The 19,536-nt window shown below is 34.8% G+C and overlaps 1 protein-coding gene across 2 annotated transcripts in view; it reads left to right on the plus strand.

Annotated features, from left to right (window-relative positions):
- Window positions 1–19,536, plus strand: part of POLR3A (RNA polymerase III subunit A) — a 32,588-nt gene that overhangs the window by 9,610 nt on the left and 3,442 nt on the right. For both annotated transcript variants that reach the window (XM_072339523.1, XM_072339524.1), the window contains 17 exons: window positions 666–804; window positions 1,410–1,574; window positions 1,821–1,993; window positions 3,140–3,251; window positions 3,915–4,033; window positions 5,333–5,470; window positions 6,424–6,594; window positions 7,321–7,434; window positions 11,878–11,964; window positions 12,047–12,129; window positions 14,462–14,632; window positions 15,210–15,303; window positions 15,414–15,506; window positions 16,054–16,218; window positions 16,792–16,956; window positions 17,279–17,410; window positions 18,733–18,865. In XM_072339523.1, coding sequence (XP_072195624.1) covers window positions 666–804; window positions 1,410–1,574; window positions 1,821–1,993; window positions 3,140–3,251; window positions 3,915–4,033; window positions 5,333–5,470; window positions 6,424–6,594; window positions 7,321–7,434; window positions 11,878–11,964; window positions 12,047–12,129; window positions 14,462–14,632; window positions 15,210–15,303; window positions 15,414–15,506; window positions 16,054–16,218; window positions 16,792–16,956; window positions 17,279–17,410; window positions 18,733–18,865 — 2,254 coding nt within the window. The remainder of the gene's footprint in view (window positions 1–665; window positions 805–1,409; window positions 1,575–1,820; window positions 1,994–3,139; window positions 3,252–3,914; window positions 4,034–5,332; window positions 5,471–6,423; window positions 6,595–7,320; window positions 7,435–11,877; window positions 11,965–12,046; window positions 12,130–14,461; window positions 14,633–15,209; window positions 15,304–15,413; window positions 15,507–16,053; window positions 16,219–16,791; window positions 16,957–17,278; window positions 17,411–18,732; window positions 18,866–19,536) is intronic.

Below are 19,536 nucleotides of genomic sequence, written 5' to 3' on the forward strand. Positions count from 1 at the left end.
CGCTGTTACTATAAACACTTTCTTTGTATATTCTTTACCTCTGCTGATGTTTTCCACAAAGAGACAATTCTTATGTTTTCTGCTGTTTGTTTTGTACTAGATAATGTAAGGCATAAAGTGCATTCATTTTATGAGTTTATGTGAACCTTTATAATAAGGAGCAGTGTTTCTTTGTTTCTACCATTCAAAATGAGAAAATACAACTTTTTTTTTTTAGCAATGATGTGTTTACTTATGTTTAACTACAAGTGAATGAAGTACATAATTACATAAATCTTTTATCTCCTATAGTTTCATGTAGATGGCATTACATAAATAAGTAACTATAGATGTGAAACCTAGCTTATGAAATGAAATTAATTTAACATAGTATTTAATTTCTTTTCTAATCAGGGAAATGTGACAGAGGGAACTATAGAGCGTGTCTTAGTAAATGCATGCACATAACTTTTATATAAAGAGTAACCACTTGGAAATCAGTATTTTTATATATGTAGAAGTGCATGTTGTTTATCTATTCAGATGAATGCTATTATGTAGCTTTTTATTTAGAATGGAAAGATTATGTATTAAAAAACAGAATTTTGCAATTAAACTCTTACTTGCTGCTTCTAATTGTGTCATAAACTCTGTAATCCTAATTCCTCTTATTTTGTTTTCCTAAGCCTGTAACGCTCTGGACAGGAAAGCAGGTTTTCAGCCTCATTCTCAAGCCCAGTGATGACTGTCCTGTGAAAGCCAATCTGCGAACCAAGGGCAAGCAGTATTGTGGCAAAGGGGAAGATCTGTGTTACAATGACTCTTGTGAGTGATACTTGTACAGCTGTGTTCTGGAATCTTTTGATAACATTGTAGATGTTCAAATTCAGACTGCTTCTGAAGTGTTTCAGAGGTGAACTGAGTATGAGAATCTTTGAATAAAGAGAATTGTAGCCTGGTTTCTGAGATTTTTATATATTTTTTGGGCTGTAATTAAGAATAAATTGTCTGTAGTTTGCTGTCCCTTATTGAGGGTTTCATTTCTGGAGAGCTAAGATGAAAAGCTTGAATTTTTTTTTTTTATTTTTATTTTTTTTAAACAATGAAGTATTTAATGCTTTTATTTCAATTTTTAAACAAAAAAAAATTAAGACTTCTGAGAATCATTGTGAATAAAATAGTTGCAATTGTCATTCTGAGGTGGTAGGAAAATACATAAGTGTTCATTTCTGTAGGTAATATCAGTTTGTAGACTGTTCCCTCTAAAGTACTCATTCATAAACTGATTTAGATTCAGTAAGTGTTTATCATTTGGTTTTGCTCTTTTCTTGAACGGAGCTTTTAATTGAAGAAATGCTCTTTAACTACTTTAAAGAGTTGGAGTCATGCTTAAAGAAATATATGAATTATTTCTGCTTTTCTGTTTCTAGATGTCACAATTCAAAACAGTGAGTTGATGAGTGGCAGTATGGACAAAGGAACCCTAGGTTCTGGATCAAAAAATAATATCTTCTACATTTTGCTGAGAGACTGGGGACAAGTGGAAGCTGCAGATGCCATGTCAAGGCTAGCCAGACTTGCACCTGTCTATCTTTGTAAGTTTTCTTGTTAAAGCAACAAATGCAATGCATCCTGTTCAAAACAAAATGAAGAAGAAGAAAAAAAAAGAAGCCAGTAATTAAACTGTCAAGTAGTGAAACAACTGGTATGTTTACTAAGTGCTTATGACTTTCATGTGGTGAGGGAGATAACAAATTTCCAAATGACAAAATTTCCTGATATTCATTTCTATTTTTTGTGTATGAGGTTGAACTAGCATTATAATCTATATTTTATGACAGCTAATCGTGGCTTTTCGATTGGAATTGGTGATGTTACCCCGGGCCAGGGCCTGCTAAAAGCTAAGTGTGAACTGCTGCATGCTGGCTATAAGAAATGTGATGAATACATTGAAGCACTGAACACTGGCAAGCTACAGCAGCAGCCTGGTTGTACTGCAGAAGAGACACTAGAGGTAAGCATTTTAAATTAAATCGCTATATATTTAGAATAGAGATTTCATGCATGTATTCATAGTATTTGTGAAGGTAAACATTGTTTCCTGAAGCTTAGAACTATAAGCAAGTAGGGTCTGTGTGCATCTTTAGTTGTCTGAATATCTAATTCCTTAGATACCTGTAGCCACCTGAATGTTAAAATGGTAGCTGAATACATAATAACCAGTATCTTCCCATTCCTCTGGATGTATTGAGGTGACATAGAGTAAGATTACACAGAAAACGAGAGCAGAATTAATTGCATTTACTGTATTTACTGAATTAATAAACAACAGTAACAACAACTAATCTAGTCCAAGAAACAAAATACTTTTTTTTAATTAGATTTGTCTACAAGCAATACTTTTTTTTTTCTTGTCCCTTACTAGAGCAGCCATTAAGTGGACTTCAGTTACACTGTTTTATGTTTAAGAAAAAAAAGAAAAAGATCAGCTAACATTATCCAAAAGCTTAGTGTCAGGATCTTAATGATATCAGCTGAAGAACGCTATGTTCGTTGTCTTTAATAGTTTTATACATCTGCTCTCTTGGTTATCAAGGTATTTTCTTGTACATTGTTAGTAGCAGAAAGGGGTGTATGGGAGGAAGTATAAGAGAAAAACAAAAACAGGAAAACCCACCCTGTGAAGTACTTCCACATTTGTCTAGTTACAGTTTGCCTGAAAGAAGTCTTGGTGTGTTTTATGCTCTTCCTCTTCTCAGAGAACGTGGTTTTTAATATAGTTAATGTTCATAAAAGCCAGAGATATTAATGTTGTACATTGAGAGCATTCAAAAATTACTTCTTTATAGTAGGCTTTCACATAATACAGCTTAGCTTAGTTCAGTATTTGGTTTAACTAGCTTAAGCTGGTGCTGCTAACAAAAGAGGTTGTAATGTCCACAGCTACTGCTGCCTTGACCCAACAAAGAATTACTTTGCTGCAGACTGGAAAGTAACACAGGTTATGAGTTGCAGTTTCACCAAAAGCAAATTCAAGGCTTATTTATCTTAATTCTATTTTAGTTCCTGTTCACTACTGAAGATATTGCTGGCAAGTGGTAGTGTATTGGTTTTGTATGTTTTTTTTACTGATAACATGACTATGTTCTTGGATTTTTAGGCATTAATACTTAAAGAACTCTCTGTTATCAGAGATCATGCTGGCAGTGCCTGTCTCAGAGAGCTGGACAAGAGCAACAGTCCCCTTATCATGGCTCTTTGTGGTTCTAAAGGTAGGGATAGCTGAGTTTCAGAATTAGTTTGCTAATTCTATCTCTGTTCTCTGAATTACTTGTTCTGTCACAATAGCTTATTTTATGCAGGCAGTTGTGCAGGTACTAAATACACATCCTGCAAATTTGAAGTGACTCCTCTCAGTAATTTCTAGACAGCTTTTATTAACAAGACATGAGCTGGTGAGCTATTTATTGTCTTTAATTTTTTTTGTACTAGTTAAAAAGCATCCTTCTAGGACTTGTTTTTAAGACTTCTGTTGTACCTCCCGCTTGAAATATCTCTGTCATGTGGAAAAATCAGCCAGAAATGATTTCTTGAGAGTTAGAAGTAGCAAAAAATCATTTCTGCTGCAAATAAAGCTTTTTCATTCTCTGAGGTTTATTTTGTCGTAGAAATCATGGTGAACACTTAATCCTTCATTTAAAATAGTTGTGGAAATATGCTTATTGGAGAAATTGTGGATTAAAATACTAAGGCTAGGATCATGGGTTTAAAAAACCAGAATTCATAATATAAGACAGGATAGTATTAAGGTAAAATGAATGTCCATGGCTTCAAGAAAATGCAGAGTTGTTGGGTTTCTTAAGAGCAATGAAGGCAGCTGTCATCAGGGTGTTGATATTATTTATTTGTAAGATTTTTTTTTTCTTCCTTTTCAGGTTCCTTCATTAATATATCCCAGATGATTGCATGTGTGGGTCAACAGGCTATCAGTGGGTCCCGAGTTCCTGATGGATTTGAAAACAGGTCTTTGCCTCATTTTGAGAAGCATTCTAAGGTAATTCGTGTTGAAATGCTATAAAGAAAAGTGAAACAGTTTACCTTAGAACATTTTAAGAAAGGCCCATAATAAAGAAACAGGAATGCCTACAGTTAAGGTAAAATGTTTTGAATGCAATTTGGGACTTAGTAGTAGTGTTGTGAATTGCTGTTAGACATTTCGTTAGCCTACATATTTACAGCTAGACCTTGCTGTTTTCCATGATAGAATTCTAATTCAGTAATTTAAAGCAAGTCTGATGCACTTTTGCTTCTTATGAGAGTTCTAAAAATATTTGCTTACTTGTCTTGCTGTCTTTCACTGTACTGAGAGTCTTCAATACACCATTTGTGTGTATTATCAGTCGATGAAACATGCCTGAAAAACCATTCTGAGGTCTGTTTTTTCTTGTACTAGGATATATATCACTGGTTGCTTTGTGCATGGAGCAATGAAGAGTCATGCACTTGTTAATATAAATCAATGAGATTTGTGGTTTATTGTTTGGTTTTTCTCAACTGCTTGTCTGAATTTTAATGATCACTAGAGAAATTCTTTATACCAGTCATCAGCCTTGTTAATGGATTTAACTCAAGTGTCAGATGATAACCATGACACTTAAATCTCACTCAAGTCCAAATTTCAGTTTCTGAATTCTGCAACATATCTTCTATTTCCTGAGTAAATTAAAGAAGGGGAAAAAAACTTTTAAGTAAGGATGAAAAATTCAAGCTTTAACTCCAGCTTTTTGTATTGATTTGGAAAGCACTTCTTAGTACTTAGTGGCATATGGTAGTCTTCAAACATGAACCTTTTTGTAGCTTATGCTTGATTCTGTGTTATCATAGAGACTGCTTGGTGTTATTCAACTTTGATGTCTGCATAAAGTTTATTGTTGAAAACTGTTCTCAAGAAATCATCATAGGAAAACATTCGAAAGAATTAGTTATGCACATACCTCTGAATTTTTTTTCTGGGTTCCTTGGTCATTAGTCTGAACTAAAGAACTTTTGTATGATTCTTTCATTTCTCTTATCATTAAATGAAGTCAACTTGTTTGAAGTTGGTGTAGTGTTTACAAGAGTGGCTAGAGGCAAGGCTGGACTTAAAAGTGAGCTAAAATCTGACTTAGTAGTTTGGCAAAACTAGGTTGAGGTTACTGAAGCCTGTGTCAGATTTGAAATACCCTATGTTTCAGAGCTAAATACAACTGAGAAAAATTGTTCTATGCTAATATATCAACTGAGTATCTTTTTTTCTGTTACGTACGTAGAGAATGTTAATTGTATTTCAACTTCTTTCCACTCTTTCCTTTAGCTTCCAGCAGCAAAAGGCTTTGTGGCTAACAGCTTCTATTCTGGGTTGACTCCCACTGAATTTTTTTTTCACACTATGGCTGGTCGAGAAGGTCTGGTTGACACTGCTGTAAAAACAGCCGAAACTGGATATATGCAGGTAACTGTCAGTGGAATGGGAGCTTCATCAATTTTTCCAAATCAGGCTATTTCTTTAATGCTTGTTGTGGCAGGGGGCAGTGCGTGTGTTTTGTGTAGCTTTTATTGTTGTATGTTTTTAACATTTAAGAGTAGTTTTCAGTGGGAAGTAGATATGACTTTGTTCTCTGGTAGGTGTGAGGCCTGAGAGGCCTCAAGCAGTAGCACAGCAATACGCTTGTAGTGAGCTGTTTTCTTTTGAATATAGGTGTTAAAAGCCCTTGTACTAGGTAATTATTGAGGACTACTTTTGAGATGCTTTAAGCTTTGTGCTGGTATAACATAGATTAGAGCTGAATGCTTTTTGAGATTTGATATTTTGATAATGAGAAACAGAAAATGCATCTATAAGATGTCTGGATGATATAAATATGTCTAAACCTTTCTTTTAGTATCTGTCCTCTTTAGGTGGCAGGCTGTAGAGACTTTCTTGGTCTTCCCAGAAAATGGATCTATGTAAGAGACAACAGCTAGCTAACACTAATGGAAGAATGGCAATTACTGGCTTTGATAAATGCATGAGCTAATTGATTTTTTTTTTTTTAATCAGTAGAAGAAAATGTCTAGTTTTGTTGCTGTATGCTAAATTAATATTACTTGAGAAAGAAACCTGACAAGAGGAATACAAAAGAATACAAGATGTGAAATGTTTTTTGTTACAAATAATCACGAATAGTCTTCAGGCTTTAATAAGTTATTGCAGTCTGGCTTTCAGGAATTCTGTAGTATAAGAAATAGTAACAAAATGGTTTTGTCTCATACTATGGGGAAGGTCAAGGTGAATGTATGGCTTAGAATAGGCTTTTGCTCTGTCAAATGTACCTCCTGACTCCATTTTCTCTAACTTTTATGGTCCCAGCTAATAAAACAATCCCATTTTATCTTCCCTGCATCTTTTTTTTTTTTTCTCCTAAGAGGCGGCTGGTAAAATCCCTTGAAGATCTTTGTTCACAGTATGATTTGACAGTCAGAAGTTCTACTGGTGACATTATTCAGTTTATTTATGGAGGAGATGGTTTGGATCCTGCAGCAATGGAAGGGAAGGATGAACCACTGGAATTTAAGCGAGTTCTAGACAATATCAGAGTAAGGATTACTGACATTTTGTTCCAAGCGAAGTGTGTGAGAAGGAGAAAGACATTATGCAGATCATTGTTTCAATTAAAAAAAAAAAAAAAAAAAAATCACCTTTTTGGTAGGTCCTGATCAGGGTTTTTCAGCATATGTATGCTAAGAGTTACAGATGCCTTTTACATTAGAACAGAGTGACTAGAACCGAAGAATACCATTTTTCACTGCTCATACACTTACATACATAGGTGTATATATATAACACCGTATAGTAGTGAAGTTAACTACTGATTCAGTCAGATGTTATGTTGGATTTAAATTGCACAAAGTAGTTCTTATTTAAATCAAGATTTGGTTTTTGTGCTGAATTACTTCTTATGTCATCCTAACACTTTGTTGAGTAACTCTGGAAATATTGTGATTTTTGAAAAAAAAATATTGTTTATTTTTGGTTTTGCTTTCTTTTCTACAATGTACATAAAGCCTTTTGCTGTAATGATTGTCTAAGTTTCAGTAATCTGAGTGTAATAAATTGATTAGAAATTAGAAATTTCTAATTAGAAATCTGCATGTGTATACCTTCAGATTTGCTTGAGCACAAATGTATGTGAGCTGCCTTTTCACAATAGTCAAATATTGAACTTAAAAAAAAAAAAACATTGTTAATCAGTTGCATATATCTCTATTCTATTTCTCTACAATGAAATTTCATTTAAGTGAATAATTTGTTTTTCACTTAAGGCTGTATATCCATGCCGAAGTGAACCAGCCCTTAGTAAAAATGAATTGGTGTTAACATCTGAATCTATCATGAAGAAGAATGAATTTCTTTGCTGCCGAGACAGTTTTCTGCAGGTAATATTGTTGCTTTCTTATCATGCTGTCATTAACCTTACCTAATAATTGAAGGTAATTAAATAAAATGCTTTTATCAATCTGTAGGATTGAATTTTATGCATTAGTAACAGGGATGATAGTATGCTCAGTAGTAGGCTTCTGTATATTTTAGAGGTGGGGAGATAGGACAAGCTGTACTTAATGTGGTAGATGTTCACAATGCAGACATAAGTTAGTGATTTTTTTTGGGTATAAGTTATCACTGATCTGATTGGAGCTGTGTTTCTGGCATTTCTGCTTGATGCACAATGGTACAGTTCTGTGCTTTCTTTGGGATGTCAAAAATTAAACAGTCCTCATTGATTCCATATCAGAAACTACTATATAATCTGTTTCATGCATTTGTTTTGGTATTATTGACCTTCTGAAGAGCTGTTTTTAAGCATTTGCTCGTTTTCCTTCAATAAACTAGATTCTTATACCTTTCTACATTGTTTTCCTTAAATACTAACCCAGCTATAAACCTTCAGCCATATGAAGTACTTTGCTCTAAATGATTTTATCTTTTGGAAAGTATTTGCATCTCTTTCAAGGATGAGTAAATGTTCACATGACTGTTTGAGCTTGTAATTATAAAAAACTATTTGTTTAAAAGAGCTTCACACGTTGGGGTATTTAGGAGAGTATCCTGCTTGAGACTACTTCAGGAGGCAGAGATAAGAAACTGCAGAAATAAGCTTACTGTGGATATGTAGAAGTTGAACCTTTGGATTTTTGGCAGTGATGACAGCAACATGAATTTAATAACCTGGTATTAAAGGGTTTCTTTTTAACAGATCGGAGTACTTCAGAGTTCTACGATAGCGAAAGCTGTGAGCAATGTGATGTGCATTGCTAGAGCAGAGCAGAAAAATCACTTGTACTTAAAGTTGAAATAAACCATGAATCTCAAATGCACCTATAAGGGGGAATAAAATGGAATATGCCAGTGTTCATAGATAAAGCTGTTCTTTTTGAGATGTGATTCATTTTTAATGATATCAGCGGAAGTTAACTATATTTGTCCTGTTGAAGTGTTATATTTACCTAACATTAATGATAATGAGCTTCACTTTTATTTTTTAGTTTCATATGCTGTTACATTTTCTCATTTCTTTTCCTTTTTTTTTTTTCTGTTCAACCTTGAAGACATTAACTGATACAGGTTATGAAAAATATAATGAGGTAATTGTAGCATGTGTGTGCACTGTGTGAGCGTTATTGTTAGTGCTTTAGCTGAAGATGTGTATATAGTGCTAAAGAAATTGATTAGCACATATACAGTACTGCTTGTTAAATTCTAATTTAGGTATCAAGCATAGTAATTTAACCAAGTCCTTTTTTTAATGATGAAAGCTATGACATGAGTTCATCACTGCAGTAAGTTATTTAGTAATCTGAGGGTTTGAGGAAGCTTTCTTTTGGTGCATAAGTTGCCTTTCTAGAATTCATTCTTTCAATTTACATCAATGCTAACATGCTTTTTTTTTTTCTTAATATTTATTTTTCTGTACTTTCTCTTTCTTCTGTTATTTTCTGAGGAAGTTATTGTGATGGGCTTATCCACTCTAGTCTAGAAAGCAGGATGTCTAAATAACCTGTTTCAAGTAGTCTGTGTTCATTCAGCTTGTGCTATGTGCTCACTAGAGGGAGATCCACTGATGGAAAAAGTGGATTGTTGGCTGGACCGACTTTCAATACGGCTTAACATTTGATTAGAAGCACTTAAATATATTAAAATACAGAGTATGAAAACTTTATTCATATGGAAATAAGGAAACCTTGTTTTGTTTTTTTTGTATCAAGAAAATTATTTTCCTATTTTCTGGAGATGACAGAAGATAAACACTGGGAGGTGTGGTACAAATACAGAAAAGGCCTTGGTAGTAGAACATGCGGAGCTTACTTAATTAATACAACTGGATTTGAATGGCTTTCTGATGAATTGTGGTGTATTTCAGTGGGCTTCTTAATTGTGAGAATTCCAGTAGTAGCTGTGCTTAACATGCATAGATGCTCCTACTAACTTAAGTGTTGAGAAAAATGATTTAAATACCTGAGTGATCAGGCTTTGTAGACTTCTATTTTAACTAAGTGTTGGCTATTACAGAAACTTACGAAGTCAGTTTGTTGCTTTTTTGTTAAACATGTCCAGTCTAAAAGACTTCGTAGGTTTGGACTGCATGAAAAAGATTACTTGGGGCTGCATTGTCTGTGCAAAATGATGATTCCATAAACAGGGACAGACTTGAAAGGAGTCATCTGCCTCTTTTTATTTGTAGCCTGAACTAACCTGTAGTTTAGATAAACTACTAAAAGGTCATGGAAAGTTGAGAGTCATAGGTCACTTTTTTCTATTACTTCCACATGAATAAAATGTTTTGATAATGAAAAAACTCCTCAGTTTTATCATTCTCACTGTTCTTTCTTTGTTCCTAGTATATGGAAGTAAAACTTAATCGAATGATACATTATTTATAATGCAGAATTGCATATAGAACATAATGGTTTATAATGCTAGACACTTAAACATATATTTTACTACTTTGGGATTGTCAAAATGTAAAAGGTGGCAATAAAATTGGTCACAATGCCATTTGCTTTGCTGTTACGTATTTTCCTGTTGAAGATTTTTTCTGTATTTCCAGATGATTAATTCTTCAGTCACTATGACACCATCACTTGAGTTCTTGTGGTTGTTACTGTTTCTGTACCTTGGTTTTTAGGAGAGTAAATAAAAACAAAAGAGCTTATCCTATGTTGTTCTAGAGGGAGAAGTTGGTATCATGTTTTTGTCATTTTTCCTTTCTACCCTTCCACAAATTAAGTGTATTTCAAGGTGGAATTACTTTAAAGCATCTCAGGTGTTGTTGACTTGTGTCTCAGAGTGTTCTTTTTAGTAATCCATTAAAAAGATTAGTTTTTCTAATAATGCATTATTACTTTAAACTTAGAAAATAATTGAATTTATCAATTTTATCCAACGTTCTAATGATCAAAATTATTCAGAACGCCACAGTATTTCATTTGTGAGTTATGATGATTTACTGCAGGGCAAACAGGGCAGAAATGTATGAATGCAACCTATTTCATACAAATGAGAAACAACATAAAGCATCCATTTCTGCAGCACACTTCTGTTGTCAGTCCCTTCATTTGATCTTTGTTCTAATAGTCACAGAACATGATGAACTGTCTACAAGTACTTGGAATGAGAGTAAGGATGTTCTATTTTGAGGAAGATTGTTAGATTGTAAAAGAAGGGCTTTTATAGTGATCTATGAATGGAGTAATTAAAAAAAGGTATTTACTCAAATATTTACTAAACTTTGCAAGTTATTTTCATTGCCCAGCTACTGCTGCAGTTCGAAGGAGTCCAGTAGTGACTGAAGAGGTAATACTACATAATCATTCTGGTTGGCAGAAGGGATTGTTAGGGTAAAGGGGTTTAAATGGACTAAAAATATCTAACCTTTTGCTCTTCTGTGGAGGCTTGCTTAAATTGTTGCTGAAGTGGATGGAGAGGGTTTCCTCTTGATTTTCAATTTTTTTTTTTCATTTATATCTTGGTTTTCAGTAGCTATTATAGTAGTGACTTGCCTCAAGTCCACTTGCATGAAAAGTTTAATCATGGACCTGCTTCATATCTATATCCAAAGCAAAGAAGTTTTGGATTTTTTTGTAACAGTATTATTTCCATTGGCATTCCAGTAAAGACTATTTTTAGAGCTAGGGTACTGGTTAGGCTGCAGTTGGACTTGATGATCTTCAAGGTCTTTTCCAACCTGGGTAATTCTGTGATTCTATGATTCTATTACAACTACCTCTGGGTAAACTTAAGAAAGTGACTGGTTTATGTATTAATTTATTTTAAATGCTCTTGTTGCGAAACCTCTCTGCAGTATAAAGAAATCATTTGAACTAAGCAATGTGGACTGACTTATTTCTGTCAGTTATAAGAGGTTATTTTTTTGTATTTGACAATCTGGATTCATTCCTTCCCACCCCAGAGTAAGTATGTTTGTGAAACTGAACGATTTTTATCAGGAATCCTTTACTTCTCTTGTTGCAGTCCTTTCCATTTTGATTTATTTTGAATACTGAGAAATGAGTGAAAATGGTTTTGTCATTATGGAATCAAAATCATATTTTTGAGACCACTGTCTCAGAACTCCTTTTTTTCAGTGTGTGCTCAGGATGGATGCTTTTATTCAGTGTAGACTGTACTCCTCTGTGTTGCTACTAATTCACAAGAGTAAATTTGATTTGCTAGATTGTAGTGTGTTTAGTTTTAATGTTTCTCTTTGTATTGTGCAGTTAACCTGTTGTATGCATTTCATCTGGATCCCTAAGGAAATAGTCATTGAAGATTTCAGCGTGAAGAATGTATCTTTGCTCACTGTTGTTTCCATGTAATTTCAGGAAATAAAAAAATTCATCAAAGGTGTTTCTGAGAAGATAAAAAAAACTAGGGACAAATATGGTATCAATGACAATGGCACAACAGAGGTAAATAGTTCAATGTTATTTTTAATTTTATTTTAAGTCTTCATAAGATATTTCTTTTTCAACTGTTCTATTCTCTCTATAGCCACGGGTTTTATATCAGTTGGATAGGATTACTCCAACGCAACTGGAGAAGTTTCTGGAGACCTGTAGGGACAAATACATGAGGTAAATTTGGCTTATTTTCTCTGTTTCTTTAACCAGTTTAGTATTTTTGCTTTGTTTGCATCTAGGAGTGCCTCAAATGCTCAAAACAACATTTTGCTATTGTACGCTGTGTTTTCTGTTGTGACTGCAACTTGAAAAAGTAGTTGACCTCCTTGACCTCAGTAAAACTTGCAAGACTAAAGTAGGATGTGAATAAAAACAAGTATTACCACCTACAGATGGGTTTCTTAAGGCAGAGTTGAGACTTGTGAGATAGTTTTCATTTTTCTGTTGTTGAGTCTTAATCAGGTTCTTTTGTTAGATGACTCTCACTCATTTGATTTCCTCTTACACTGCATAATAATACTTTATGTTTCATATTCTATTTCTTTAAGTCTTACATCAGGAGATTTGGCCATATACATTTAGCTGCTTGTGTTCAGGCATATTTCTTCTGAGATAACAGGAGTCATACTACTGTAGTGGCAAGACTACAAAGATGATTGGGGGCCTGAAGCATTTCCCTCATGACAAAAGGCTGAGAGACCTGAGGGTGTTCAGCCTAGGGAAGAGAGGACTGAGGAGGGGATGTTGTTAATGCTTTTAAATATCTGAAGGATATGGGTGTCAACTGGATGGGTCAGGCTTTATTTCAGTGGTGCCCAGCAATGGGGCAAGGAGCACTGTGCACAAGCAGGAACACAGGAAGTTCTGTCAGCAAATGAGAAGAAATTTATTTTGAGAGTGATAGAGCACTGGAACAGCCTGTCCAGAGACATTATGGGGTCTCCTTCTCTGGTGATAATCAAAACTACCAGGTCACTTTCCTGTGCAAGCTACTGAGCTTAAATGGGGGAGGTTGGACTTGATGGGGTTCCAGATGTCCTTTCCATTCACTATGTTTCAGGGATATTTGCAGAGGCACAGTTTTCTTCTATAGCTAATTACCAGTTATGTCCACAGATCCTGTTTTGATAGCAGACTCTGGTAAAAGCCAAAAGCAGTGTGTCCAGAGTGGGAGAAAGTATTATGTGAATGGACAATATTTTTACATCCATTGACAGATGTTCTCTTCCTCCTCTGTTTGCAAGAGATTGTTGTCTCCATAGGCTCTATGAGAATTAATAGGTGAATAAGTCAATTTCAGTCCATAACAGTGTTAATGGTTTATCTTGATCTAAGCTGTCCATTTTATACTAAGATATTCTTGAATCTTCTATGGACTGTTGGGAAGCTTTTTTTTTTATTTTTTATTACAATAAAGTAGTAGTAGTAGTAAGAGATGTGAACATCTACACTATCCATAAGAGTTATTTCATTTACTTAAAGGTCTCCAGTCTCCTGAGATTTGCTCACTGGTATGCAGTTGTTGGTGGCATCCATTTTGTTTGATTTTGATGTAATTTGATTACTAACATAACCTTAAAATATATGTCTTATGTGTTCTTAAATGTGAAGAGCTAGTAACATCAAATACATTGTGGGCTTAAGAACATTAACTGCAGGATCTGAAGAAAATTGTAGGGGAGAATGTAAACAATTTTGAGATTGCATAGTGTACTGTACTCAACTTCATTTTCTGTCTTGTAAGGACAACCAGTACTCCAAGTACATAAGTTTTAGAAGGGGACAAATATGGGATGCTCCCATTAAATGTGTAACTTGAAGGGGAGGGGAAGTAAGTCATCAGTGTAAGTTTTATTAAGTTGGAAGTAAGGAGGCATTAATGTCTGGATTTTGCTCTAATTTGAAGTAGTCTGTCTGGTAATTTATTGAAGACTTAATAAAGATCTCTTGTGCTTAAAAATGTAAGGGGGAATTTTGAAAATATTTGTTGTGGAGTTTTCTGAATGAGGAATCTACAATGTACTATCTGATAGTTTTGGGCATGAGGGGACAAGTATTTTGTTTTCTGTTCTGGATGTTATTGTGAGGCTGTGGCATGCCTATATCATAAGGCATCCTCTTGCCTTGAATTAGATCACTGCCTTCATGCATTGGTTATCATCATAGTATCATAGTATCGTGCGAGTTGGAAGGGACCTTAGAGATCATAGAGTCCAACTCCCAGGTTTCGAGCCCCCTGTGTAGTGAAGCGGCACTTCTACCCCCTGCGCCACAGGGGGGATTCGAACCCGGGCCCTCCAGTGCTGCAAGCAGCAGCTTATACCACTGCGCCCGTAACCTCTCCTATTGTTTATTTAAAACCAAAGCAAGCAACCAAAAAAACCTCACGAGTAATAAACTCCTATTACATCTACCAGGATAGTCTCTATTTTTGCTTGCATAGGATAGCCTTACTTGAGTTCCATGTTTCTTTGTGTTTTTATGAGACCCTTTCTTTCTTTGTCAGGGCACAGATGGAGCCTGGTTCTGCAGTAGGAGCTCTTTGTGCACAGAGCATCGGTGAGCCTGGCACACAGATGACTCTGAAGACTTTCCATTTTGCTGGGGTTGCTTCAATGAACATTACTTTGGGTGTGCCAAGAATCAAGGAAATTATTAATGCTTCAAAAGCAATTAGGTGCTAATATTTACTTGTTTATTTTTAGTTCCCTCTCTAAGTGAAATCTGATGGAAAAACATAGCGATAGCTTTTTCCTATTGTCAATAACATGCTAGGCAATACTGAATCCATACAATACTCAGATAAGAAGGATCCTAATGTCTTTGTAACTAAGTGACGATTTAAAGCCAGAAAATAGAACAGTTTTGTGTTTTTGTTTTGCTTTTAGTTTAGAAAATTGGAAATTTTTTACTCAAGTTTAGTATGCTGTTGGGATCTATCATATTGTGAAACTTTCTAGTGTTTAGTGAAAGTTACATGTGTATCCTTGAAGTTACTCATAAATAATACCAGAGTAGTGTAGGCCATCAGAATAGTAACTATTGTGTTATTTTGATCTCTTATGTATTTGCTTAATTTTTAGCAACCTAAAGTACACAAATATTCTTTAAATGTACCTGAGGAGACTCAGTCTTTCTATGTTCTTAAATGCTACTCTTGGGCTTTGTAAAGTGAGCTGTAACTCATGTTTGCCATCTCTAATCTTGTTCAGCAATTTTCTAACTCTGTTTTCTTGGATATTTATTCTTTATAGCACACCTATTATAACAGCACAGTTGGACAAAGATGATGATCCTGATTTTGCCCGACTGGTGAAAGGAAGAATTGAGAAAACTTTGTTAGGAGAGGTAGGAAAAATTGTATTATTGGCAGTGACTTATATTTAAGTATGAGACAATTACTATGAAGCATTTTAAGCATCCTTATCTGCTAACTATTTCATCTTCATTTCCTCAAGATATCGGAATATATTGAAGAAGTGTTTCTTCCAGATGATTGTTTCATCTTAGTGAAGCTGTCTTTAGAGCGCATTAGACTACTGAGATTAGAGGTGGGTTTTCAAGCTCTTAATCAGAACATGCTTTTGGAAGGTTCCAGAGGGTGTTATAATCCTTTCACAGAAATAAAAATGAAAGAAAAGAATGAGAAATCTATGAAATGGGATATAGAAAGTGAACAGAGGGTGCTCTGTGGCTATATTTACATCTATATCTTTTGCTTTTTGTTTTGTTATTTTTACTAGCAAAGCAGATAATTTTTCATAGATTTGGAAATGAGAATGTAAATTCATTTCTTGGTGGTGTTTTCAAAGCAAGATTTTTATTTATTTATTTATTTTTAATTTTTTTTTTTTCCATCCATTAGGAACATACAGGTCTGTATGTTTCTATTAGTTCCTATGACCTTCAGCATAGGTTGGTGTATCACATAAATTAAAAGAGTAATTTTAGGGGCTTTTTTCTTTTGCTTTTTTGAATTCCACTTTTTGATTTCCTGTTGGGAAGGCAGAAATATTGTCTGCTGCATGTCCTTGAGCAGATTTACATATGTTGAGATATTCAGATGTTTGCTGATTTATTTATTTATTTTTTTCACAGGTGAATGCAGAAACTGTGCGCTACTCAATTTGCATATCTAAACTCAGAGTGAAACCTGGAGATGTTGCTGTCCATGGAGAAGCAGTTGTATGTGTGACCCCTCGTGAAAATAGCAAGAGTTCAATGTATTATGTATTGCAGTCCCTGAAAGAAGAACTACCAAAGGTTAAAACAAAGGCTTTGTTTTGTGTTATTGTGGGAGATATTCAATAACATTTTGGTGGGAAGATGAAATAGTTGGTTTTGATATTGACAGTACTGAAAGTAACCTGAGTTCAGAACTTCTGATTTTGATGCTTCTACTATACTGTGAAAACAAAGATTCTGTTAGTAATCTTTATAAATAAAATTGTAGCCTTGGTTCTTTCATTACAAGTGGCGTTTTTGCAGCTTTATGAGGAGACTGGCTACTTTGACTTTTAAGAATACTGATAAGTAAACCTTACTATTGGCAGGATGCTTTTTCAGTTGTGTAGATCTACCATACAGAGAGACAGGTCTGAATATGGAGTATGTGTGATGATATAAAATAGAAAATATAGGTGGTGAGTAAGGTTTACTGGTACAGTGAGTCATATTGCACTAATGCAGACAAGAGCACAATATCTGATTTCACTTACCTCTACATTTAGTATCTGCTCCAAAGACTGAAGTCCCAAAACAGGTTTAAATTAAGGTTTCTCTTTTATACTGTATTGCTGTAGACATTGAAACAATTTGTGTTTTTGTTCTGTGCAGGTTGTAGTGCAAGGTATACCAGAGGTTTCCCGAGCTGTCATCCATATTGATGAACAAAGTGGTAAGGAAAAATACAAACTTCTAGTTGAAGGTGATAACCTGCGAGCTGTTATGGCTACTCATGGAGTGAAAGGAACAAAAACATCCTCTAACAACACTTACGAGGTAACGTGCTAGTTGGTATGGTTGTTTTTTGGTTTTGATTTTCCAGTAGCATCTTTATTACAAGTGCTTTTTTGTGTTCAGATGTTGCAATTTATAATCAAGCTTTATTTCACGGGAGTTATCAGGAGACATTAACACAAGAGAATAATTTGGTTGGCATCACAATTCACTTCAGAGTTTGTTTTTTTTTTCTATAAATACTTCGAAAGCAAAGGTGTACAAAATACTATTAATATCTGTGTTGCCTGGCACTGGATGATATTTGTTCAGGCACACATGTTGTGTAAGGTTATTCATTAATCCTACATAATCTTTTTTGTAGGTAGAGAAAACACTAGGAATTGAAGCTGCTCGAACCACCATTATCAATGAGATTCAATATACAATGGTGAACCATGGTATGAGCATTGATAGGAGGCATGTTATGTTGCTGTCTGATCTTATGACTTACAAGGTTTGTACTATCCTTTTTTTTATTCAGTCTAACATTGGCTATTATATATTAATTTTACCATATTGATGGTCCTTCAGTCAGATAGGAAGATAGGAAACAGTTATAAGTTCAGAGTATTTTAACTTGTATGGAGTAAACGTTGATTGTGCATCAAACAAAAGTAGCTGATGAATCATGGGGAGTGGGTAAAAGCTCTATATTGATTGAAGACACGTTGATACAATGAATAGAGAATCATAATTTCATACTGGAAATTAAGCTTAAAAATAGGAGAACAAAAATCAGCTGAGTAATTGTGTGTGCAGTTTAAGGTTTGCTTTGCAGAAAACTACATGGGGTGTGGTTCATAGCAGCAGTACTGCATATAGGAGTCAAAGAATACAGACTTTACAAATAGAATCAGGTTGCGTTTAGAGTATCAAGAAGCTTCCAGAAGTTTTTATTAAAAGAATTATCTGTGTTCATTATTAGTTTTGCTTTTTTTCTTCCTTCACATCCAAAATGTTTTTTCAGATGTATTCGGGTCCACTTAGTGAAGTCAGATTTTCCACTGTTGCCTGCCAGAGCACAAGGATTTGATATGGGGAAAATGCATGAAGAAGTTCAGACTTCTTCCAAAACTGTAGGGCTTTGTACTGAGCTGCAGCAGTCTGTGGGGCTGGCTGTGCAGAGCTGCCACACAATGGGGGGGGGGAAAGGGCATCGGAGTGCAGTGCTTTACGCTTTTGGGCTCCTACTGTGCATTCTTTTGCCACAAAACTGCACAGAGTCTGTTATAATTGGGATGTCTGTTAGAAACAGAGGCAGAAGTACACCAAGCTAGTTTTAAAAAGAGAAGTGTTTTTATCTGGAGATTTTAAAAATGAAAACTTAACATGTTCATGGCAGCGGAAGTCAGATTTATTGCTAGACAATAGGCAGTAGTTTCAGTATAGTGCTAGTCTTGAGTGTAGCTCTAGTCTGAGACACCACAAAAGTTTGTAACATAGCAACTAGCTTATATTTCTGTTTTTTCTCATGTCTGTGTTTCTTTCATTCTTGTGTTTTTATACTCCTGTGTCATAGAATACCTTAAGAGTTAATATCTGTTTTGGGAGTGCATGAATGTTTTTTGGTTTAAGTACTTGTTACTGTAGAACTACTGACTTTGCTGTGAAGCAACATATTATGAAAATGCCATGTAGCAGATAGTACTTTATCTACTACTTGTCTTATGTACTTGTTAGAATAAAAAATTATGGTTTTGTTCTTCACTTGATTATTATTTTTTTAAAGTAGAACTGACCTTGAATTGCTTTCTTTGGTTTTCTCCATCAATCAAGGGTGAAGTACTGGGCATTACTAGGTTTGGACTGGCAAAAATGAAGGAAAGTGTGTTGATGCTGGCCTCTTTTGAGAAGACTGCAGACCATCTCTTTGATGCTGCCTACTTTGGACAGAAGGACTCTGTTTGTGGTAGGTATTGCAAATTCTGTTGTAGTTTGTGGTCCATACCCCCCAGCTGTAAACCTCTTCAAAGTATGTTAGATTTCTTAGGCATTTTGAAGCTTTCTGTTCAACTTAGATGGTAAACTTCAGGTCTGAGACTGATCTGTATTTCTTGATTCTGGAAGCATGGTAGATGTTTCTGTACTTCTTATCTCAGTTGGGTGTTTGTTTAATGTGACTTAAGGAGGGCATTTACTTATGTGGATTTTCTATTAAATTAATCTGAGAAAAGGAGAGGCTTAAGGTTTTACGCTCTTCATCATGTCTTTAAGGCCTATCATCCAGGAGCTGTAACTCCTCATTATACTTCATTAGCTCCCAGAAATTCTAATAAAACAAATGTGATATGCTAAAGTTTACTGGCTTGCTTGTGTGTATTTCAAGATGGTCTTAAAAAGTGTAGTCAGCTTTACTCAGTTTTTTCTGTTTTATAAACAGAATTTTTTCAGAATTGATGATACCTGTTAGAAACCATTATGTAACCTGTGTGCATTTCAAGATCTTTGACAATTTCTGGCTGTCCAGCATTCCACATGAGCAGCATCCTAGGAATTTAAAAAAAAAATCTGTCCAGAACTGAAGCAAAAATACTGTGGCAGACTGATTCCATGCTGGACAGTAGTGAAAAGAAAATACTT

This window comes from Excalfactoria chinensis, chromosome 6 (genome assembly GCF_039878825.1).
Source record: "Excalfactoria chinensis isolate bCotChi1 chromosome 6, bCotChi1.hap2, whole genome shotgun sequence".
NCBI lineage: Eukaryota > Metazoa > Chordata > Aves > Galliformes > Phasianidae > Excalfactoria > Excalfactoria chinensis.